The sequence below is a fragment of the Moschus berezovskii genome, chromosome 3 (assembly GCF_049115385.1).
Source record: "Moschus berezovskii isolate FMDL1 chromosome 3, NW_MosBer_1.0, whole genome shotgun sequence".
Classification (NCBI taxonomy): domain Eukaryota; kingdom Metazoa; phylum Chordata; class Mammalia; order Artiodactyla; family Moschidae; genus Moschus; species Moschus berezovskii.
The window spans coordinates 11,525,210-11,547,632 of NC_142462.1; the positions used below are offsets into that span (position 1 = coordinate 11,525,210).

Here is a 22,423-nt window from a genome sequence, read left to right on the forward strand (position 1 = left end):
CCCAAGTGGTGGGTGACGCACTTCTGTGCCACCCACGGGAAGTCAGATTTAAATTTAGACAAGCGAGAGGTCGCATTTCCTGCCCTTCAGCATGTGAGCCCATTACAGCTTCCATGTCAAGTGTAAAAGTCTTTCTGGTTGACAACACCTAATATTAGCAGTATCCAAGATATTTTATTTCATAAAATAACCAATTTGGGAAAACTGAAAAAAATGCTAATGCTATATTTCTTTTATCAAAATCTTTAACACATTTTTGATGAAACTGTTGACAGGCACCGTGCTAGAAAAACATTGGAAATCTTTTAGAAAGTGTACGTTGTTTTAAAGAGAGTTACAAACATGAGTAAGCTGAAAGTAACTATAATACAGACGTAAATCTAGTAATTTTTAAAACATTAAGAAATATTACTTACGTATAGAGAGGAATGTATTTGCTTCTTGAACTTGGACTCACACTTAGAAAAAAAGAAAATATGGGTGACTGAGTTACTGACATTAACAAAAATCAGGTTGTCAGAATACTTCTCTTATTAAGTCTTCAGATATATCTCAAAGGAATGTCCTTCCAAAAGTTTGTAATTTTAAACAGAAAAGACTTGAAAATGTAGCTTTAAGTGATGAAAAGCAAAGACAAAACAGCCAAGGATGAGTAAATCCTTGCTGACTCCTATGATTTAGTTCCAAAGCCTCTTCTCCTAGTTTTTCTTTGCTGTTCTCATCCTCAATGATTACATTGGCAAAGTTGACCTCTAGTTTTCTTAGGGGCTTCTCTGGTGACTCAGATGGTAAAGAATCGGCCTGAAATGTAGGAGGCCTGGGTTTGATCCCTGGGTTGGGAAGATCTCCTGGAGAAGGGAATGACAACCCACTCCAGGATTCTTGCCTGGAGAATTGCAGTGGCAGAGGAGCCTGGCAGGCTACAGTCCATAGGGTTGTAAAAAGACACAAAGAAGGCTGACATTTGAGTTGACTGAGCCTTGGGTGTACCCTCCATGGTGGAGAGAAAGCCTCCATGGCCCAAAGAAGTTCGGTGTCTCAGACAAGACTACAGCTACCTAGGGTACTTCAAGCAGCTTAGGGTTTATTTTCTATTTTCCCTGCTCCAACCCCAGAATTAGCCATTTCTCCAAGGATCTTACAATGTCTTCTATTGGAGAAGGGTATTTTAAACCAACATTTTGGAGCTGGACATGCTTCAAATGTATGCATGAGTGTATAAGAACCCTTGTGTACCTGAAAAGGAAGTGAAAGTGTTAGCTGTTCAGTCGTGTCCAGCTCTTTGCAACCCCATGAACTGTAGCCTGCCCTAACTCCTCTGTCCATGGAATCCTCTAGGCAAGAATACTGGAGTGGGCAGCCATTCCCTTCTCCAGGGAATATTCCCCACGCAAGGATCAAACTCACGTCTCCTGCACTGCAGGCATATTCTTTACTGTCTGAGCCACCAGGGAAGCCTGTGTACATACATATCTACATATATTTCTGAATATATATATATACTTATACACACACACACACATATATATGTATTAAAATAAAGGGAAACGAGATATTAAGAACTTGGAAATAGATCACGGCAATAAAAGTGAAGGAATATCACTAGTAAAGTGAGTCACACCAATTTTCTGATTTCCCAGTGCCCATAACAATTATTTTTACACTATACTGTAGTCTATTAAGTGTACAATGGTATTATGCCTAAAGTCAATATCTTAATTTAAAAACATTTAACTGCTAAAAAATGTTCACCATACTCTAAGCCTTTAGCAGTTGTAAAATTGTTGCACAGTCAGGGGACGTTCAACTTTAAAGGATCCAATATGTCATTTTCTTCCTTTGTGGGCCATTTCTCAAGGACTCTCTATTCCTTATCAGTTCCTGGAAAACAGGAATGAGCAGAGCTGCATGCAGTTCTCAGGATTGAGATGATGAGAAAGGACACCTGCTTGGATTCCTTTCAGTGACTCCCTTCAGTGACCTTTTACTTAAAGGTAATATATTCAGTTATGCCCCTCTTGCTCAGGATATGGAATGTTTTCTGGCCCTTTGAAGATTATTTGCTTGGCTCTGTTTTTGCTCAATTTTTTTACTGCCTATAACTGCCTTGTATAAAGATATATAAGTGTGCGTTTCTGCAAATAAAGTACACTTGTTTCACTCAGACTTGGGTCCCCTGCTTCCTTCTTCTCATCAACTCCAGTCCCCAGGTGCTGGTCTATGAAGACCGTGACAATTGGCGCCTGAACAGGGACCTGATGAACGCCCTTGGCAAGAGGACGGAGTGATTATTAGGACCTGTGGAGGTCGGTAAGTGCGGGGTTATGGGACAAACGGCGGGAAAGCCCCACCACTTTTCTACTTTACTTCATCATCTATTTAAGGTTCATGGACTTTTGGTTTCGCATCAATGGATAGAGGCTTGTCTCCAAACAGTGGTTGAATATAATCCCTGGTTCCCTAATGAAGGCAGTTTCAATTTAGAAATTTGGAACCAGGTTAAAGAGAATGTTGCACAAGTCACAAGACGGGGAAATATTCCAATAGATTTCTGGCCCTTTTGGGCCCTCATTAAAGCTGTGATCTTGCCATTTCAAGGCAACTCTAGCCCCCCTGACACTCGTCAACAAGTGGAATGCTCATTATATGAATATGAATTGGGTGATGAGACTTTACAAAAGACCCAATTAGAGTAACATAAAATGTTTCAGAGCTTTCCCACCATCCCTGCTCCAGCTGTCCCAAATGCTCCTCCTTCTCTTGTAATGGGCATGAAACCAAAGGTCCCCTCAACTAGAGGACAAAATTAATCTGATGATGATTCTTCTGATGCTCTCTTTGACACTAAAGCCAACAATATTTCTTTTATGACAATGGTAAGCCCCTAATACACACTCATATTTATGAAAATGGACGATCTACTCATTCTCCTTCATGATGAAGGCTTTGCAATCTCAAATCTCTGAGGCCGATAATCTTTTTGCCTTTCCTGTGTTAAGAAATATTAATGATCAAAGACAACTAATACCTCAATATGAAGGCATTGATTTTTCTCACATGCAACAAATGAAAAAGGCTGTAACTATGTATGGCCCTCATTCACCTTTTACTAAAGAACTTCTAAACGCTATGGCATCTTCTATTGGAAATTTTATTCCTTATGATTGGTGAATTTTGATAAAAGCTCTTCTTAAACCAGGAGAATATATTCAATGGATAATGTGGTTTCATGATGTGACCCTGCTGCTGCTGCTGCTGCTGCTAAGTCGCTTCAGTCGTGTCCGACTCTGTGCGACCCCATAGACGGCAGCACACCAGGCTCCGCCGTCCCTGGGATTCTCCAGATCATGCCAATTCTAATGCTTGAGCTGGTGCTCCACAAAACCAAATTACTTCTGAAATGTTAACAGGTACAGGGCAATTTGATTTGGTGGAAGCTCAGATACAGTGCCCTCCTTTGTTGCATGAGTAATTGAAAGAAGTTGCCCCTGAAGCTTGGGATCAAATTACTCCTCAAGGGGAACCTAAAGGTAGCTACACAAAGATATTACAAGGGCCATGGTGCTGGAGAAGACTCATGAGAGTTCCTTGAACTGCAAGGAGATCCAACCAGTCCATTCTAAAGGAGATCAATCCTGGGTGTTCATTGGAAGGACTGATGCTAAAGCTGAAACTCCAATACTTTGGCCACCTCATGCGACGAGTTGTCTCACTGGAAAAGACTCTGATGCTGGGAGGGATTGGGGGCAGGAGGAGAAGGGGACGACAGAGAATGAGATGGCCGGATGGCATCACCGACCTGATGGACATGAGTTTGAGTGAACTCTGGGAGTTGGTGATGGACAGGGAGGCCTGGCGTGCTGTGATTCATGGGGTCACAAAGAGTCGGACACGACTGAGCGATGGTACAGAACTGAATGAAGCCTATGCTGATTTTTTAGCTAGACTGGGAGTTGCTATCTCCCGTAGTGTTGTCGGAGAGGAAGCCAAAGTGCAGTTAGAAAAACTGCTTGCATATGAGAATGCGAATCAGGAGTGTCAAAGAACTATCGCTCCGATTCGTGAGACCGGGAATGTTATTGATTATTTGAAGGCTTGTCGCAACTTAGGATCAGAAACTCAGAAAATGCAAATGTTAGCTGAAGCAATGGCTGCTGTCTTTAAAAAGGGGAATGAAGGATGTTTTGTTTGTGGGGATAAGAGCCATGAAAAAAACCTTGCCCTAAAAAACACACAGAAAAAGTTAAAACTATTAAAAAACCTCCAGGAGTCTGCCCTTGCTGTCGTAAGGGGGTACATTGGGCTAAAGAATGTTGATCTAAATATGATGTTGAGGGAAATCCTATTTCGGGAAACTCAACGATGGGGACTCCGTGGGTCCCCATCAACAAAACTCAGGGGCAAACTCCATCTTTTCCCTCAAACCCTCAACATCCGGCAATGCTGCCATCGATATATCAGCCCTAAATGATTTTCTCCTTTTTCTTCAAGCAGTCCCTTCTAGAATACCTACCGGACTGTATACTTCAGCCTTATACTTGGCTGATCTAGTCTGACTTCTAAGGGAATTACTGTTCACCCTGGAATAATTGATTCAGATTATAAGGGAGAAGTTCAAATTATGATGTCATCTCAGATACTATGACAATTCAAAAAGGGGGACAAAATTGCCCAATTACTTCTTTTACCTTACATTTCTATTAACTCTTCTATTCTATTAACTCCTGTGTATGCACAGGTGGATTTGGTAGTGCAGATCAAAAGCAATCCTTATGGACATCAATGCTACTGCTACTGCTAAATCGCTTCAGTCGTGTCCGCCTCTGTGCGACCCCAGAGACGGCAGCCCACCAGGCTCCTCTGTCCCCGGGATTCTCCAGGCAAGAACACTGGAGTGGGTTGCCATTTCCTTCTCCAATGGACATCAATAGTATCTGAATATGCACTACCAAATATAAACATCAAAATTAATGGCAAAAGATTATCTGGTCTTCTTGATACTGGACCCAGTATTACTATTATTTCCAAACATATATGGCCCAAATATTGGCCTATACAGAGAATTTCTTGCCAAATTGCAGGAGTTTCTCAAACCAAAGTACAAGAGGTTTATCAAAGTGTCCAAATATATCCATGTGAGGGACCAGAAGGTCAGCCTGCAACATTACAATCTTATGTGATAGATGTACCCCTTAATTTAATAGGAAGAGATTTAATTATGCAATGGCAAACTCAAATATATATTCCACATTTTTTGTAGGGGCCACTGCTCATTTAACAAACAATACAATTATTAAAATAAATTGGAAAAATGACGAGCCTATTTGGACAGAGCAGTGGCCCCTTACAAAAGAGAAATTAGAGGCTGATAAGGAAATTATAGATATACAATTCAAATTAAAACATATAGAGGAATCTTGTTCCCTTTGGAATTCTCCCATTTTTGTAATAAAAAAGAAATCTGGGAAATGGCGTTTTCTAACAGATCTTCAAGAAGTTAATACATATATGAAATCTATGGGTGCACTGCAACCAGGAATTCCATCACCTAACACTATTCCTCAAAACTGGCATATTATTATTATAGATTTACAAGATTGCTTTTTTACCATATCTTTACACCCTCTAGACCAAGAGAGATTTGCTTTCTCTCTTCCTTATCCTAATCATATCGGGCCTCATAAACAGTATCAATGGACTGTGTTGCCTCAAGGAAAGATGAATTCTCCCACCATGTGTCAATATTATGTAGCCAAAGCCCTTGAGCCTGTGAGAAAACAATTTTCTGACTTTCTTGTTATTCATTATATGGATGATATATTGTTTTCAGGTCCATCTGTTTTAGAAACTCAACAGATATTTGATGTAGCTCAACAATGCTTTAAAGCTTCTGGATTGCCCCTGAAAAGATTCAAACCTCTACACCTTACCATTACTTAGGATTCGTTGTTAATAGACAACATATTACTCCCCAACTAACACAGATTCATGTTGATAAGTTAACAACCTTGAATGATTTTCAAAAACTTTTAGGCGATATAAATTGGATTAGACCCTCTTTATGCACAGCAAATTATCAACTGACTAATTTATTTAACCCTTTTAAAAGGAGATCCCAATTTAAATAGCCCTCATTCACTTTCACAAGAGGCACAAGAGGAACTCTGTTTAGTACAAAATAAATTGCAAGAGCAGTTTCTTACTCGTATTAGACTTGATTTACCTCTAGAGTTATTTATATTCCCCTCTCTCCATTCTCCCACAGGACTTCTTACCCAACAAGAATACCCAATAGAATGGATCTATAGATGACACTACCCTTATGGCAGAAAGTGAAGAGGAACTCAAAAGCCTCTTGATGAAAGTGAAAGAGGAGAGTGAAAAGGTTGGTTTGAAGCTCAACATTCAGAAAACAAAGATCATGGCATCTGGTCCCATCACTTCATGGGAAATAGATGGAAAAACAGTGGAAACAGTGTCAGACTTTGTTTTTTTGGGCTCCAAAATCACTGCAGATGCTGATTGCAGCCATGAAATTAAAAGACGCTTGCTCCTTGGAAGGAAAGTTATGACCAACCTTGATAGTATATTAAAAAGCAGAGACATTACTTTGCCAACCAAGGTCCGTCTAGTCAAGGCTATGGTTTTTCCCGTGGTCATCTATGGTTGTGAGAGTTGGACTGTGAAGAAGGCTGATCGCCGAAGAATCGATGCTTTTGAACTGTGGTGTTGGAGAAGACTCTTGAGAGTCCCTTATACTGCAAGGAGATCCAACCAGTCCATTCTAAAGGAGATCAATCCTGGATGTTCATTGGAGGGACTGATGCTAAAGCTGAAACTGCAATACTTTGGCCACCTCATGCGACGAGTTGACTCACTGGAAAAGACTCTGATGCTGGGAAAGGTTGGGGGCGGGAGGAGAAGGGGACGACGGAGAATGAGATGGCTGGATGGCATCACCGACTCTGTGGACATGAGTTTGAGTGTACTCCGGGAGTTGGTGATGGACAGGGAGGCCTGGCGTGCTGTGATTCATGGGGTCGCGGAGAGTCGGACACGACTGAGCGACTGAACTGAACTGAACTGATACCCATTTTAGAGGGACAAGGTCACTTACACCCTATCTTGATTTGATCGCTCTAATCATTATCAATGAAAGAAATAGAGCCAAGACTCTAATTGGCTCCAATCCTCATAAAATTGTAGTACCTATTAATAAATCTCAATTCAAGATGCATTACAAACTTCTACTGATTTCCAAATAGCCTTTCTGGAATATTTTGGAGAAATTTCATTTCATTATCCTTCTAACAAACTCTGGAATTTCTTCAAAAATACTGAATTTATTATCTCTCGCATTGTCACATCACAACCTATACTTCAAGCTGATGTTTTCTATATGCTGCTGCTACTGCTAAGTCACTTCAGTCGTGTCTGACTCTGTGTGACCCCATAGATGGAAGCCCACTAGGCTCCCCCATCCCTGGGATTCTCCAGGCAAGAACACTGGAGTGGGTTGCCATTCCCTTCTCCAATGTGTGAAAGTGAAGTCGCTCAGTCGTGTCCGACCCTTAGTGACCCCACGGACTGCAGCCTACCAGGCTCCTCCATCCATGGGATTTTCTAGGCAATAGTACTGGAGTGGCTTGCCATTGCCTTCTCCAGATGTTTTCTATATAGAGGGGACTAAAAACACCAACTGGTCACTGAAGAATTGATGCTTTTGAACTGTGGTGTTGGAGAAGACTCTTGAGAGTCCCTTGGACTGCAAGGAGATCCAACCAGTCCCTCCTAAAGGAGATCAGTCCTGGGTGTTCATTGGAAGGACTGATGCTAAAGTTGAAACTCCAATAGTTTGGCCACCTCACGCGAAGAGTTGACTCATTGCAAAAGACTGTGATGCTGGGAGGGATTGGGGGCGGGAGGAGAAGGGGACGACAGAGAATGAGATGGCTGGATGGCATCACCGACTCGATGGCCATGAGTTTGAGTGAACTCCGGGAGTTGGTGATGGACAGGGAGGCCTGGCATGCTGCGATTCATGGGGTTGCAAAGAGTCGGACACGATTGAGCGACTGAACTGAACTGAGAAATGCCAAAGCCTCATTCTGGTCTCTCAAAGAATATAAAGTCTTTTATAATAAATTTCACTCTGCTCAACAAAACGAATTACATGATCTCATTCAGGTTATTCACCTACATTCTTATCCTACTAATGTAGTTTCTGACTCCTTATATTCAGTTTTTGTATTAAGAAATATAGAAACTTCTACCATAAATCCTAATCAATCTATTATCCAACAACTTTTTATTGAACTACAATCTATTATTAGGAACTGCACTTCCCCCATTTATATTACCCATATTCAAGCACATTCTTGTCTTCCTAGCCATATGGCTCATGGCAATGAACAAGCTGATAAACTTGTCTCTTTGCTACTCCTGAAGAGCAACATGCTCTATTGCACAATAATGCTGGCTCACTACATCACGTTTGGAAGATTCCACACTGCCAGCCTAAAGAAATCATTAATAATTGCTCCACTTGTAGGGCCCGGCATCTTTGACACACTACACAAGGTATTAACCCTCGAGGATTACAACCCAATGAACTATGGCAAATGGATGTGACTCATTGCCCTGAACTTTCTCCCTCTTCCTTCTTAGCTGTCTCAATCGATACAAATTCTTCTTTTATATGGGCAACACCTCTCCGAGGTGAAGCTACACGACATGTTATAACCCACCCGTTAGCTTGCTTTGCAATAATGGAAACATCTAGTTCTATAAAAACAGACAATGGCCCTGCCCATATTTCTAGGCAATTCAAACAATTTTTACAATCATTTTCTATTAAACATATTACAGGTATTCCTTATAATCCACAAGCACAGGGAATAGTTGAACAAGCACGTCACACACTGAAACTACAAATAAAAAAATTTAAAAAGGGGGAATACACAGGAACACTTCTATCTTCCTTATCCAGAGAAGACTTCACTAGATTCCAATGCAATATATTCTTTAATCCTATAACTATTGTTAATACAGCTTTATTTGTTTTAAAATTTTTAAACTTACCTCGAGATATTTTGACAAAAGCAGAAAAACATTTCGAGGCATTGAAGGATACCCCCCTTCCTCTGCCCATTTGGTATCAAGACGGGTTGACTAAACAATGGAAATCTGGAAAGTTAATATTACAGGGAAAGGGGTATGCTTGAATTTCTCCAGATGGATCCAACGAAATCAGTTGGCTCCCTGTTTGGAAGATACGACCCAGGGGAGCCACTGGCATTCAAGATAGAGAAGAAAAGTCAAAATCCCCAGGATGAGGAGATTCCAGTACAAGACATGGCGGCTTAAAAAATTTCCAAGAAACACTGCACTCGACGTCATTGACCTTATGATCTCCCTACTTGGGGACAGATAAAAACCCTTACTAATCAAGCTGAAAATCTGGTTTCTCAACAGGGAATGCCTTGGAATCCTGAAAATATTTTTGTCACTATGCTTGCTTTTGCTTCCCCCACTCAGGCTGATTTGATTAATCACACTTATAGGGCTTGTATACCTAACCCCCCTTTATTGCAGATTGTAGAATGGACAGATATAGGAACGGTTGTATCCACTAATGACTCAGTACAAATGCCTCCTCCTTGGAGCTTGGAGGGGCCCTCTCATCCTGAGGAAGAAGGAAAACTAATTAACATTTCTCTAGGCTATGAAATTCTTCCTTTATGCATGGGCCCAGCAGAATTATGTATTAATGTTAGTCGACAAACGTGTGCTTTTGTCCTGCCTTCAAAAAAGAACTTCCACACATTAATTGGACTGTTTACTGCCCTATCCTTTTATGAGAACCATGTCAATACTACCAAAACTCTAGGAAAAGAACAAAAGCTGGAATGTAAGGGGTTTACTTATAAGGACTTTAAATATACTCCTGTTTATTGGCATAGATGTCAAGCTAAATCAGGGAAATTAGTATTTGTGACCAATTACACCATTGTTGATTGGGGACCCCATGGAATGTGGCTAACTGCTCAGATGATATTAATAGTACTATGTGTGATTATGTTACTCAAGCAATATGGAAGATTACCAACAGTTCAATGGAACACTTCCATGACAAAGGACTCCTTGGCTGGCTTGACGGCGGAATGGCACCTCCTCGCCCTTGAATCGTCCTCAATAAACGGATTGGGCCTGAACAATGGGATATCTGGAAACTTGTGGTGAGTACTGAAAAACTTGGAAATTGGACTGGATATTTCACAGGGACCAGTCATAGCCATAAAAACTATTCCTTCTGTTATAATCATTTATAATTTATACAAGCCTGTGTTCCCCTTCCTTTTGTTATAGCCATAGGGAACTTCCAATTTAATGATTTTATGTTCTGTGACTTGTATAGATTGCAAATTGTATACTTGTCTTAATTCCTCTATTTCTCTAAAAAATGAATCCCTCTTGATTCTTCGATCTCAGCATAGTCTGCGGTTCCCAGTAGATCTCCAACGACCCTGGGAAGAGTGTCCCATGACAGGACTTGCCTCCTAGTTACTCACTAAATTACTCCAACGATCTAAGCAATTCATTGGATGGTTAATTCTTGGCATTTCGGGGTTAATAACTATTTGCACCACTCCTGCTGTCTCAGGCATTGCTTTACAAACTTCAATTCAAACACAAAACTCTACTCAAAATTGGACTCATACTATATGGGCCACTCAGGCTCAAGATAGATGAAGAAGTTCAGGATAAAATTCAGGAATTAGAAACAGCCATCCAATGGGTTGGAGATCAATTAATAGATTTACAAAAACAAGTATTATAAATTGTTTTTGGAATTCTACTCAATTTTGTATCACTCCTGTTTGGTTCAACCATAGTGCTAACAACTGGGAACAAATCAAATTTCATTTGCAAGATATACATAATAACACTTCCTTAAATGTACAATTGTTGCAAAAGGAAATCTTTGAAATCTTCTCTAAGAGTTAACCCTTTTCCAACAATTTGGAAACCTTAGCTGAACAGCCAACTGATCATTTATCTGGGCTGTACCCTAGAGGATGGTTTCAAAGCATTACACATAGTATTGGATCTGGAGCTATAATGCTGATAATTACCCTGGTGACTATATTTGTAGTATACTGATGCCTTTCAACTAAAATTGTTCAAACTAAACAAACTCAATTGCTCAGGGCATTTTTCACAAAAGTATTTGCAGTCACCCCCAATTATGAAAAAATAAAAAAGGGGGAATTGTCAGGGGACGTTTAACTTTAAGGGATCCAATATGTCATTTTCTTCCTTTGTGGGCCATTTCTCAAGGACTCTCTATTCCTTATCAGTTCCTGGAAAACAGGAATGAGAAGAACTGCACGCAGTTCTCAGGACTGAGATCATGAGAAAGAGCACCTGCTTGGATTCCTTTCAGTGACTCTCTTCAGTGACCTTCTACTTAAAGGTAACCTATTCAGTTATGCCCCTCTTGCTCAGGATATGGAATGTTTTCTGGCCCTTTGAAGATTGTTATTTGCTTGGCTCTGTTTTTGCTCATTTTTTTTTTTTTTTTTTTTACTGCCTAAAGCTGCCTTGTATGAAGATATATAAGCATGTGTTTCTGCAAATAAAGTACCCTTGTTTCACTCAGACTTGGGTCCCCTGCTTCCTTCTCCTCGTCGACTCCAGTCCCCAGGTCCTGGTCTACGAAGACAGTGACACACTATTAACAGAGACCACTGATCACAGATCACCATTACAAACATAATAATGAAAATGTTTGGAATATTGTGAGAATTACAAAACTGTGACCCAGAGATGCAAAGAGAGCAAATGCTGTTGGAAAAATGGCACCAACAGACTCACTTGATGCAGGGTTCCCACAAACCTTCAATCTGTAAAAAAAAAGCGAAACAAAAAAAGAACAAACCCACAAAATCAAAAGCAAAAACACAGTATCTGTGAAGCACAACAAAAGGAGGGTGTGCCTGTCAATGTAAGTTTCCTGGAATGTCCCCGAATCTAATCAGCACCATGGGGTTCATCTTAACCTTTTCTCTCTGACAGTATGAAACCTGATGCTAGCTATCTACCGAAGACCTACATGTTTGTTCAGACCTAGTATACATGTAAGAAGTTTTGAAACTGCCAATCCATTTCTGCTGAGAAACACACTTACCATAGCACTTATATACAGTTCTTTTTGTCTTGAATCTTACAGTCTTTGGTCCAAATACTGTTTCTGAGATTATGGTCCAAATTTAGGACCTCTCCTGATTTTTTCCATCCGCTTAAATGTAGTTATGTCACTTGTCTGTAACACAGATTCACTTGGCACCATCTGCATCCCAATCTGGGTTTTCCCACCATCATGGTATCTGTCAATCTACGTCTCACTTTGTGTTCAGTAAAGTTTGCTGTCTGTGGTGTACAGTTCTGTGGGTATGACAGAGTGTCCTGTGGCTAGCACCACAGAACCATACACAACTGTCCCATCCCCCTAATGTCAGTTTACAGGCTCTTTGTCTGCAGCTCTTCCCCTCTCCTCCAATTCCTGGCAGCCACCAACCCACTCCCACCCTGGTAGTTTTGCCTTTTCTAGAATGTCATATAAATGGAATCGTGCAGTATGAGACTTTTGGGTCTGGCTGCTTCCACTGAACAAAGTGCACTGAAAATTGACTCGTGAGTTGTGTGCTGTGCTTGTTCTCTTTCATTGCTGAATAGTATTCCACTACATGGGCTTCCCTGGTAGCTCAGATGGTAAAGCGTCTGCCTACAATGCAGGAGACCCAGGTTTGATCCCTGGGTCAGGAAGACCCCTGGAGAAGGAAATGACAACCCACTCCAGTATTCTTGCCTGGAGAATTTCATGGACCGAGGAGCCTGGTAGGCTACAGTCCATTGGGTCGCAAAGAGTTGGACATGACTGAGCGACTTCACTTCACTTTACATGGCTCTACTCTAGTATCTTTATCTACTAGATGTTTTCCATTCACCTGTTGAAAGCAATCTTGGTTGTTTCCAGATTTTGAAGATGTGAATAGAGCAGTTATGGGCATTCACATATAGGTTTTTGTTGCTCACGAGAGCAGCATTTGCTAGATGAAGGTTCCAGGGTGAATGGAACCCTCAGGAGTTCCGAGACATGACAGAACTGGTAAGATATACGGCTTTTAGTTCATTACATGATTCATCATTAAAACAATAAATGCAACGGATCCATAGAAACTGGGTGAGCTATTTGTTATTTCACTACATGACATGCAAATAAAAAAATGTTTATAAACTTTTTTCTTTTCTTTTCCTTTTTTGGCCATGCCACATGGCTTGTGAGATTTTAGTTCCCCTATGAGGGATGGAACCTGAGCCCACGGGAGTGAAAGCACCTAGTACCAACAATTGAAACTCTAGTGAATTCCTGTAAAAAATGGTTTTTTCATTAGCTGTCACATAGCATTAAGAGTTAGTACCCATAATTTATATCTTTATTCTCTTAAAAGATGTTTGAGTGAGATTATCAACTATTTCAGCTTGCGATTTTCAAAAGATCTTAAATTTTGAATGTTTCAATCTTTTATTTACATTATTACCATTCAGTTTATACATGAGAATCCATTATTTTTATTGGGGTGCTTTACACACGTTAAAACCATCTTTTAAATAATCTTTATTAGAACTGAACATATTATTTTTAGAATATGGCTCAATAAAATCTGTTTGCTGATGAGACTCAGTTATTTTTCTCAACACTGTCATTATTTGCAACTTCAGATTCAGCATTTAAACTCGATTATGATTTTGCATGTTTCCACTTTATTAGTCTTTTTTCTTCTAATAATAAAGAAGCCTTCTTTAAAGGGCAATTTATGTTGGTTCTATTGAAGTGATATATAAAATTGTTAAAATATTAGAAAAATGTCACTTTGATACTATTTTTCCATAACTTAAATTTTTCAATAACTTATTGATTTTGCTAAGGCTAAAATCTCCCATACTTTGCTTTACAATGAATTGTGGATTAGGTAAATATAAAATTAAATGTACAAGGTTAACACCCTCCCATTGAGGTGATGAAATTCCAGGGAACAAAAGATGGGATAATCTCACTGTGGACACATGCATTTTTCTTATACATTGCCTGTCTGTCTCACACTATTCTTCATAACTGACCACAGTATTTGTTACAAAATAAAAATATCTCTTTAAGGTTCCATGTGATTCATTCTTATATTTTCTATTCTACTTAATTTTCACAAAAATTCTGGTTGTGACTCTCCACCAACGGGCTGTAACCAACAGGCCACTACTCAGCAGTCTACTCACTAAACTGGGCCAGGACACGTGCCTAGTCCTGCTGAGAAACAGGTTCCGTGCCCAGACCATAAGTAAGAATCAACTTCAAATGGCTTAAAGAAATAAATGTGAACAGCAAAATTTTAGCTGTTTTAGGGAAAAAGTAAAGAGGGATAAAATTCTTATTACTTCTGGACAGTGAAAGATCTATTAAAAATTCCACAGAAAATAACACTCTACTGAGGGAAATATCGATGACTTCAGTCATATTAAAATTCAAAACTTCAGTTCAGCAAAGGGCACCACAAAATAGAAAAATCACAGACCAGAAGGAGATATCTTGATGCATATTACCAATCAAGGATTTTTATCCAGAATAACAGACATAAAACTTTCTACAATCAAAAAGTAAAAGACAAATAACCCAGATGAAAAATACATGAAAAGGTAAGCTATACACATGAGCATGCAAGTAAATCACATCTTACAAAAAATATTAATAACTGTGAAATATTAAAATTATAATGAAGCACAGTTTTATACTTTTAAAGTTAGATGTTTAAAAAATTGAAAGTTCCAAATTCAGACCACAGAATGCAGCAGTGGGAACTCAAGCATTGTTGATGGTTGGTCCACTGGCAAAACTCATTTGGAGAATAATGTTGCAATATTAAGAATATAAAGGAGTTCATATCTCTAGATCCATCAATTATAGATGTAAGGATGCATATATAAAACCCAGAAATAGCTTTATAAAGATACAGGGACATTGCTTCCAACTGCAAGAGAAATCAGACAAAAAATTAAATTACGAGAATGGATGACTAAATGGCAGCATATCCATTCACTGGAAGACTGTGTCAGAGAAAGTGAATACCCAGGGAAGCCAGCATGTGTGAGTCTCACAAACACAATGAGGAACAAAAAGCCTGATGACTGTACGTCTGATATCACTTTTACTGAGTCTACACACATGGACTACAATTCCACATCTTAGTTAAGAATAACATATGTGTTTTAAGGGTGCATGAATATATGAAACATCAAATCCGGAATAATGGAAGGCACATCTTCTTGGAGAGGAGTACATAGGGGCTTCCGGGTATTAGAAATGGTTTGTTTCTAATGCTGGGAAGTGGCTACACAGGTTATATCACATTTCTATTTTAAATTTCTATATAGGAAATATTAAAAATTAAATTAAAAAATAAAAACAGGTGATGGCTGGATTGTGAGTTAAAATTAGAAGAAAAAAAAACAAAACAGTGACATTTTCAAAGACAGAAATACCAAGTGTTTTTAGACTAAATGCATAAAATTATATTTGTGGAATGATTAGTAATAAAGTCATTGCTTTTAGTGTTAACAAAATACAAAATAATTATAAGATACAAAAGTTGATAGAAAATAATTTATAATCCCTTGAAGTCCATGTATTTTACAACACTATAAATCTTTATATCAAATGATATAAAAACACTCCTTATTTTTAAATGGTTGTGGTATATTTGATAGTCTATACTTTAAGAAGGGTTAAGGGAAAACTAGAGAAAGCTGGGAACACGAGTGACTGCACTGGGGTTTGTGTTCTCTCTCCAGCCACAAGGACGAAGTGTGAAGGCCTCTGGGATACTCTCCAGAGGATGTGCTCCTCACCCATGGGCTAAAGCGTCCGATGATTAAAGACAAATATGTGACAGTGATGAGAACATTAGGAGATAAAACTTACAAGTTAACTGGCTTGACTGGGGCCAAGAAAGATCTTGTTTGAAATCTGTCCCAGAGTCCACCAACCATCTAAAATCATCAAAATGAATGACAAGTATTTAACAAAGTGACTGTAATTTCTACTATTTAAGTTTCAATTACTGTGATTTCTGGTATGTAAGTTTCATGTACCGTCATTTTTAGTACACAAGCTCAGTCCTTCTTATCAGTCCTCCCCTATCACAGGCAAGGGCCCAGGGCACCTAGTGGAGGCACTCCTGGAGCATCATTACCTACTCAGAGGGCTGCTCCAGAACCCGTCCTGCTCTCTGCTTTGCCCTCAGGCCCTCAGTGTCAACTTTGTTTTCCCATAGCTGGACTCTGCCTTGTTAGCCACCTCCTCTGGACTGAAGCCCTTGTGAAAGGTCTGACTTGAGTTCTCATCTCAATATGGGGCTTTCTTGGCTCCTCAGCCTCAGGATAGTCTCTCCCACCCAGAGCCTGAGCTCTGAATCTCATCCTGCCATGAAGGACTTTGGACACAAGTATAGTTCAACGCCAAAGAATATGTAATAAAAGACTAGTTCTCACAAGGTATAAAATATTTTAAAGGAGTTGAGAGAGCCTTAAAAATATTAACAGTTAGGAATCCAGACATATTTTCGGTCCTTCAATTGATTTTAATTTCTGTGTGCAAATCACATGCTGAGATTTTATATTAATGTTTTATTTTCTCCTCTTATTATTATTTTTTTCACTGTAAAAGCTGGTTTTTCAAGCTAATCTAGACTTCTTAACTTGTAGCTCATGAACCTCTTAGGAGTCCATGTTTAGAATCAGCTGTATTTCAATATAGCTGATCTCTTTTATAGTCCTGTGTATTTTACATATTAAACGCTTCATTCTGAAAGGTGGTCCCAGGGCTCAGATTTCCCCCAAAAGATGAGAGAATCGAGGGAAGCAGAAGGTGCTCTGCAAGCACAGAGCAAGGGCAACCCATGCAATACTGTGAGGCCTAAAGTAAGACCTGAATGGTTCTGGAGATATAGCCCAGAGTAAACAGTGGTGAAGGCAGTGGAACACTATCTGCAAAAGACAAGGCTGGATGAAGCAGCAGGTGGACTCGGAGATTCGAGAGAAGCTCAGCATGTGCAGCATGGAGGGTGGCGTATCGGTGGTGGAGCGGAAGCTAGAGGAAGAGATGGAGAGAGATGAGGGTAAGGAGGAGGTCATGGGCAAATAACAGAGACCTGGGCACATGTCATGCAAGGAGGATGAGTTTTACCTTCTAGAAAGTGATGGGTTTTAATCAGTGTGGTAACATGGAGTGATTCCTCCTTTAAGGAAAGCACCCTGGCTTTTATGTGGATATAATAATCTTTGTGATTAGTTTTTTTCCCCCATGATGAGTTCTTGACGTCAGAAATGAAAATAACGAACATCTCTATAGATAATTGGGTATGTCTGTCACAAAAGCATTATGATTCATGGATTTTCCCATTCTGCCCCCAAAAGTGCAGAGCTAAATTCTGGATTTAAGGACTGTTCTCAGCATAGGCTCTCTGGAGGAATCATAATCATATCTCTGTCTTCATTACTTACTCCTTCCTTTGCAATTTTTAAAGTAAATACAGTATAGGAAAATAACTTTTGAGAAAGAGGTGGACTTTAAATGAAATGTGAAAAGTTTCAATATAGGTATGAATGCATTTGAGGTTTATTGATGACTTACGATTACGTAACTTGAAATTCCATAAATGTATATATTTGCTTTGCTCTTTTCATAACAATAACATAAATATTATTGTGGTTTAAAGTTTGGTTCAGTAATAAATGCATTATTTCAAAAAATGTAACTATAAAGTAAAATGCTTGTGCACACACAGTAAAGGTCCCTAATCACTGACCTGTGTTATTGCTGGCAATCCTTCACATCTTTTCATTGTAAAACAATGTGAAACAGGGTCAGCGGCTTTTTCCACTGTTGTTTCTTCTGGATCAAGTTTTGGTGGCAGCATCTTGTCCCAAGGAACCATTTCATAAGCTCTACAAAATTATTAAATAATGACATTTTGTGAAAAATACATATCCAACTAGCACGGTTCCTAACAATATCATATTCTGTAGTAGGGAGATGTCCCTCAAGACTCCTGCCCCTCATGTACACACTGCACATAACCACTTCCCTTCTGGTGTGGGCAGAGCAAATGAATGCGAGAGGTACCATTCCTATGACAGTTTCTATGGCAACTTTATATGGCAAAAGGGATTGCACACATGTAATTAAGGTCTCTAATCAGCTGAATTTGAGTGAATCAAAAAGTGGCTTATCCTAAGTGGTTCTAACCTAAACAGGTGAGCCCCCAAAGAGGAAAGAAAACAGCAGCAGACACTCTTTAGTCATCCTTAAACAAAACCAGTGAGTCCTGCAGCTGCACTGAGCTGAATTCTGCCAACAATCCAAATGATCCTGGGAGATGAGGAAGGACCCAGCTGTCACTGATGTCTTGATTCCAGCCTGAGAAACCCTGAGCACCGAACACAGTGTGGACATGCCAGCACTTTCATCTTATGGAATTGTGAGATGATAAATGGGCATGATTTAAAGCCGCTACATTGTGGTAATCTGTTACACATTTTTTTTTTTTCATTTGGTCTCTGCAGCAGGACAAGAAGAACATTAATATACAAATAAACTAAGGCTTAGAAAACTGAGTTTGTTTGCCTGAGGTCACTCAATCACTGATGGTCTCAGTTAGGACTCCTATCTCGATTACTGGCTTCTGAAGGGTCAGTTATATTCACATGATGTGAAGCAGTTCATTCCCCTCCTCCCTAAAGCCATCTGGATACCAGGTCTCCGCATCTTCTTCCTCCTCTACCTGTCTCCTCTTGGTCTCTTTTGCTGGCTTCCTTCTCTCCTATTTCTTGATGTACACATGCCAAGACTCAAGCTCTGCTCTTCTCTGGCTCATTCAATGCTGTGGCTTGACATCCCTGCCCATAAATCATGACACCCAGATGTATTCCTCCAGCCCAGCCCTCTCCCCCTAGACTGCAAACCCACAGACCCACTGCCCACTTGACATATCCACTAGGATGCCTAATGAGCAACTCCGATATTGCGCACGTCTAAAACTGACCTTTTTCTTTCACTCCAAACCTGCTCTGCCTGCCTTCACTGGGATAAGCAACGGCTTCAGTCCATGTGGACGCGGAGCCTAAACCTTGGAATCATTCTCCATGCCTCTTTCTTTCAGACTCATAATCTCCAGCCTGGAAATTGTGTTGGCTCTGCTTTCAAAATTTATCCAGAGGCCAACAACTGTTAAAACTTCCTACTGACCTCCTACCTGCTATTACCTCTGACCTAGATGACAGTGGCAGCCTTCTGACTGGTCTGACAGCTTCTCCTGTCACTCAGTCCACTCTGAATCCAACAGCTACCCGATCTGGCCACTTCACTGCCAACGTCCTACTATTAACAGTTTCTTAATGTGCCCCATGAGATCTGGGTCCTGGCACTTCCTGACTCCTTCCACTACTGCTCCCTTCCTCTGCTGCAGACCCTGGCCTTTGCTCTTCTTTGATAGACACCTCAGTCACATGTCTGACATGGGGCTGTTACTCTGTAATCCCTTTGACTGGAAAACAGTCCCTCCAGACATCTGCACATCCCCTCATCTCTTCCAAGTTTCTGCTCAAATCTCACTGTGCAAGTAGGCCCACCCAGACCTCTCAGTTATTCCGGAAACCTATTACCCCACCTGGTGAGCTGCTGATCTCATGTTTTACTTTTTCTCTCTTATTTTTCCATTGACTTATTACCTTCTAAGATATGATCTGTCCAGCTATTAGGCTTGTGGCTTAGTGTCTCCCTAACCTCTCAGTCATTACAGAAGCCTATTACCCCATACGGGTGCTCCTCATCTTATCATGTTTTACTTTTTCTCTCATTTTTCCATTGACTTATTGCCTTCTAAGACACGATCCGGCTACCTATTAAGCTTGTGGCTTAGTGTCCACCTCCCTTTAGAGTGAGTACTCACTGGAGAATCTCACAGCCTGGGGCGTAGACACATAACAGATACTTTGTATGATTCTTTCCTTCAAACTTATCTGCTCTCCTTTTCTATGATGCTGTACCCTTATCTCATCCTCTCTCTCTGACCATTTCCTTTCGGTTTGATTTTTCTATTAAATGTAGGTTTTTCTCCATTGAAATGTTTATTTTAGCAATCAATGTAAGTAAGTAAAGAATTGTGTCTGAAGTTCCTTGAAGTCCTTGCAGGACTCTGGATATTGTGCACAAGAAGGAGATGTGTTATTAAAGAAAAAAGAAATAGAAATATATTTTTAAATCAAATTCTATTGGGGAAAAATGGCTTACTTTTGTGTAGAGGACTTGTAAAATGAGTCTTTAGGACTATATTTCTTGTTTGATTGTAAAAATGGTTCTCCATTATCCTAGAAGGGATGAATAATGTTAAAAAGATAAGATATAAATGAGAATTGCTAACGCTTTCTATTCATCATGCTTTCTTTTCTCCTCTTTCTGCATTTTTCTTCTTTCAAAGAACCTCTTGGATCAAACAGATTTAATGCTTTCCTACTGTCCTCTATTATCTTGAAAATTTACATTGTTTACACACACACACACACACACACACACACACACTCCTACTGATTACATTAAAATTAACAAATATATATTATTCTACTCATCTTTTTAATCTCTCTGATTTTTGGCTTAATCATTTTTTTTCGTTTTAGTTCAGTTCAGTTCAGTTCAATCGGTCAGTCGTGTCCGACTCTTTGCGACCCCATGAATCACAGCACTCCAGGCCTCCCTGTCCATCACCAACTCCTAGAGTTCACTCAAACTCATGTCCATCGAGCTGGTGATGCCATCCAACCATCTCATCCTCTGTCGTCCCCTTCTCCTCCCGCCTCCAATCCCTCCCAGCATCAGAGTCTTTTCCAGTGAGTCAACTCGTCGCATGAGATGGCCAAAGTATTTCAGTTTCAGCCTCAGCATCAGTCCCTCCAATGAACACCCAGGATTGATCTCCTCTAGAATGAACTGGTTGGATCTCCTTGCAGTCTAAGATTATAATTTATATAATTAATTCTAGACCTTTCTTATTTTCTAATATACACACAAAAGACTAATTTTTTCTTCCTAGCACACTTTTAACTCCTTTATATAAAATTGTCAGTTTTATTTTCAAATTTATAATTTAGGTTAAAACATTTTCTAATTTCTCCTGTGATTTCTTCTTTGACCCATGAATTATTTAGAGTCGCGGTATTTCATTTTAAAATATTTGATGCTCTCCTCAGTTTATTTCAGTCGCTCAGTCGTGTCCGACTCTTTGCGACCCCATGAATCACAGCACACCAGACCTCCCTGTCCATCACCAACTCCCGGAGTTCACTCACACTCATGTCCATCGAGCTGGTGATGCCATCCAACCATCTCATCCTCTGTCGTCCCCTTCTCCTCCCGCCTCCAATCCCTCCCAGCATCAGAGTCTTTTCCAGTGAGTCAACTCTTCGCATGAGGTGGCCAAAGTATTGGAGTTTCAGCTTTAGCAGAAGTCCTTCCAATGAACACCCAGGACTGATCTCCTTTAGAATGGACTGGGTGGATCTCCTTGCAGTCCATGGGACTCTCAATAGTCTTCTCTAGCACCACAGTTCAAAAGCATCAATTCTTCGATGATCAGCTTTCTTCACAGTCCAACTCTCACATCCATACATGACCACTGGAAAAACCATAGCCTTGAGTAGACGGACCTTGGTTGGCAAAGTAATGTCTCTGCTTTTTAATATACTATCTAAAGTTGGTCATAACTTTCCTTCCAAGGAGTAAGCGTCTTTTAATTTCATGGCTGCAATCAGCATCTGCAGTGATTTTGGAGCCCAAAAAAATAAAGTCTGACACTGTTTCCACTATTTCCCCATCTATTTCCCAAGAAGTGATGGGACCAGATGCCATGATCTTTCTTTTCTGAATGTTGAGCTTCAAGCCAACCTTTTAACTCTCCTCTTTCACTTTCATTAAGAGGCTTTTGAGTTCCTCTTCACTTTCTGCCATAAGGGTGGTGTCATCTGCATATCTGAGGTTATTGATATTTCTCCCGGCAATCTTGATTCCAGCTTGTGCTTCTTCCAGCCCAGTGTTCCTTATGATGTACTCTGCATATCAGTTAAATAACCAGGGTGACAATATACAACCTTGACGTACTCCTTTTCCCATTTGGAACCAGTCTGTTGTTCCATGTACAGTTCTGACTGTTGCTTCCTGACCTGCATACAGGTTTCACAAGAGGCAGGTCAGGTGGTCTGGTATTCCCATCTCTGTCAGAATTTTCCACAGTTTATTGTGATCCACACAGTCAAAGGC

General features: G+C 40.0%; 1 protein-coding gene across 1 annotated transcript in view; it reads right to left on the bottom strand.

Annotated features, from left to right (window-relative positions):
- SPMIP7 (sperm microtubule inner protein 7) overlaps positions 1–22,423 on the bottom strand; it is a 66,490-nt gene that overhangs the window by 14,049 nt on the left and 30,018 nt on the right. The window contains exons 3-6 of the mRNA XM_088832042.1: positions 20,405–20,481; positions 17,922–18,060; positions 16,037–16,104; positions 417–458 (exon numbers count right to left, since the gene is read on the bottom strand). Of these exons, the coding sequence (XP_088688168.1) occupies positions 417–458; positions 16,037–16,104; positions 17,922–18,060; positions 20,405–20,481 (326 nt within the window). The remainder of the gene's footprint in view (positions 1–416; positions 459–16,036; positions 16,105–17,921; positions 18,061–20,404; positions 20,482–22,423) is intronic.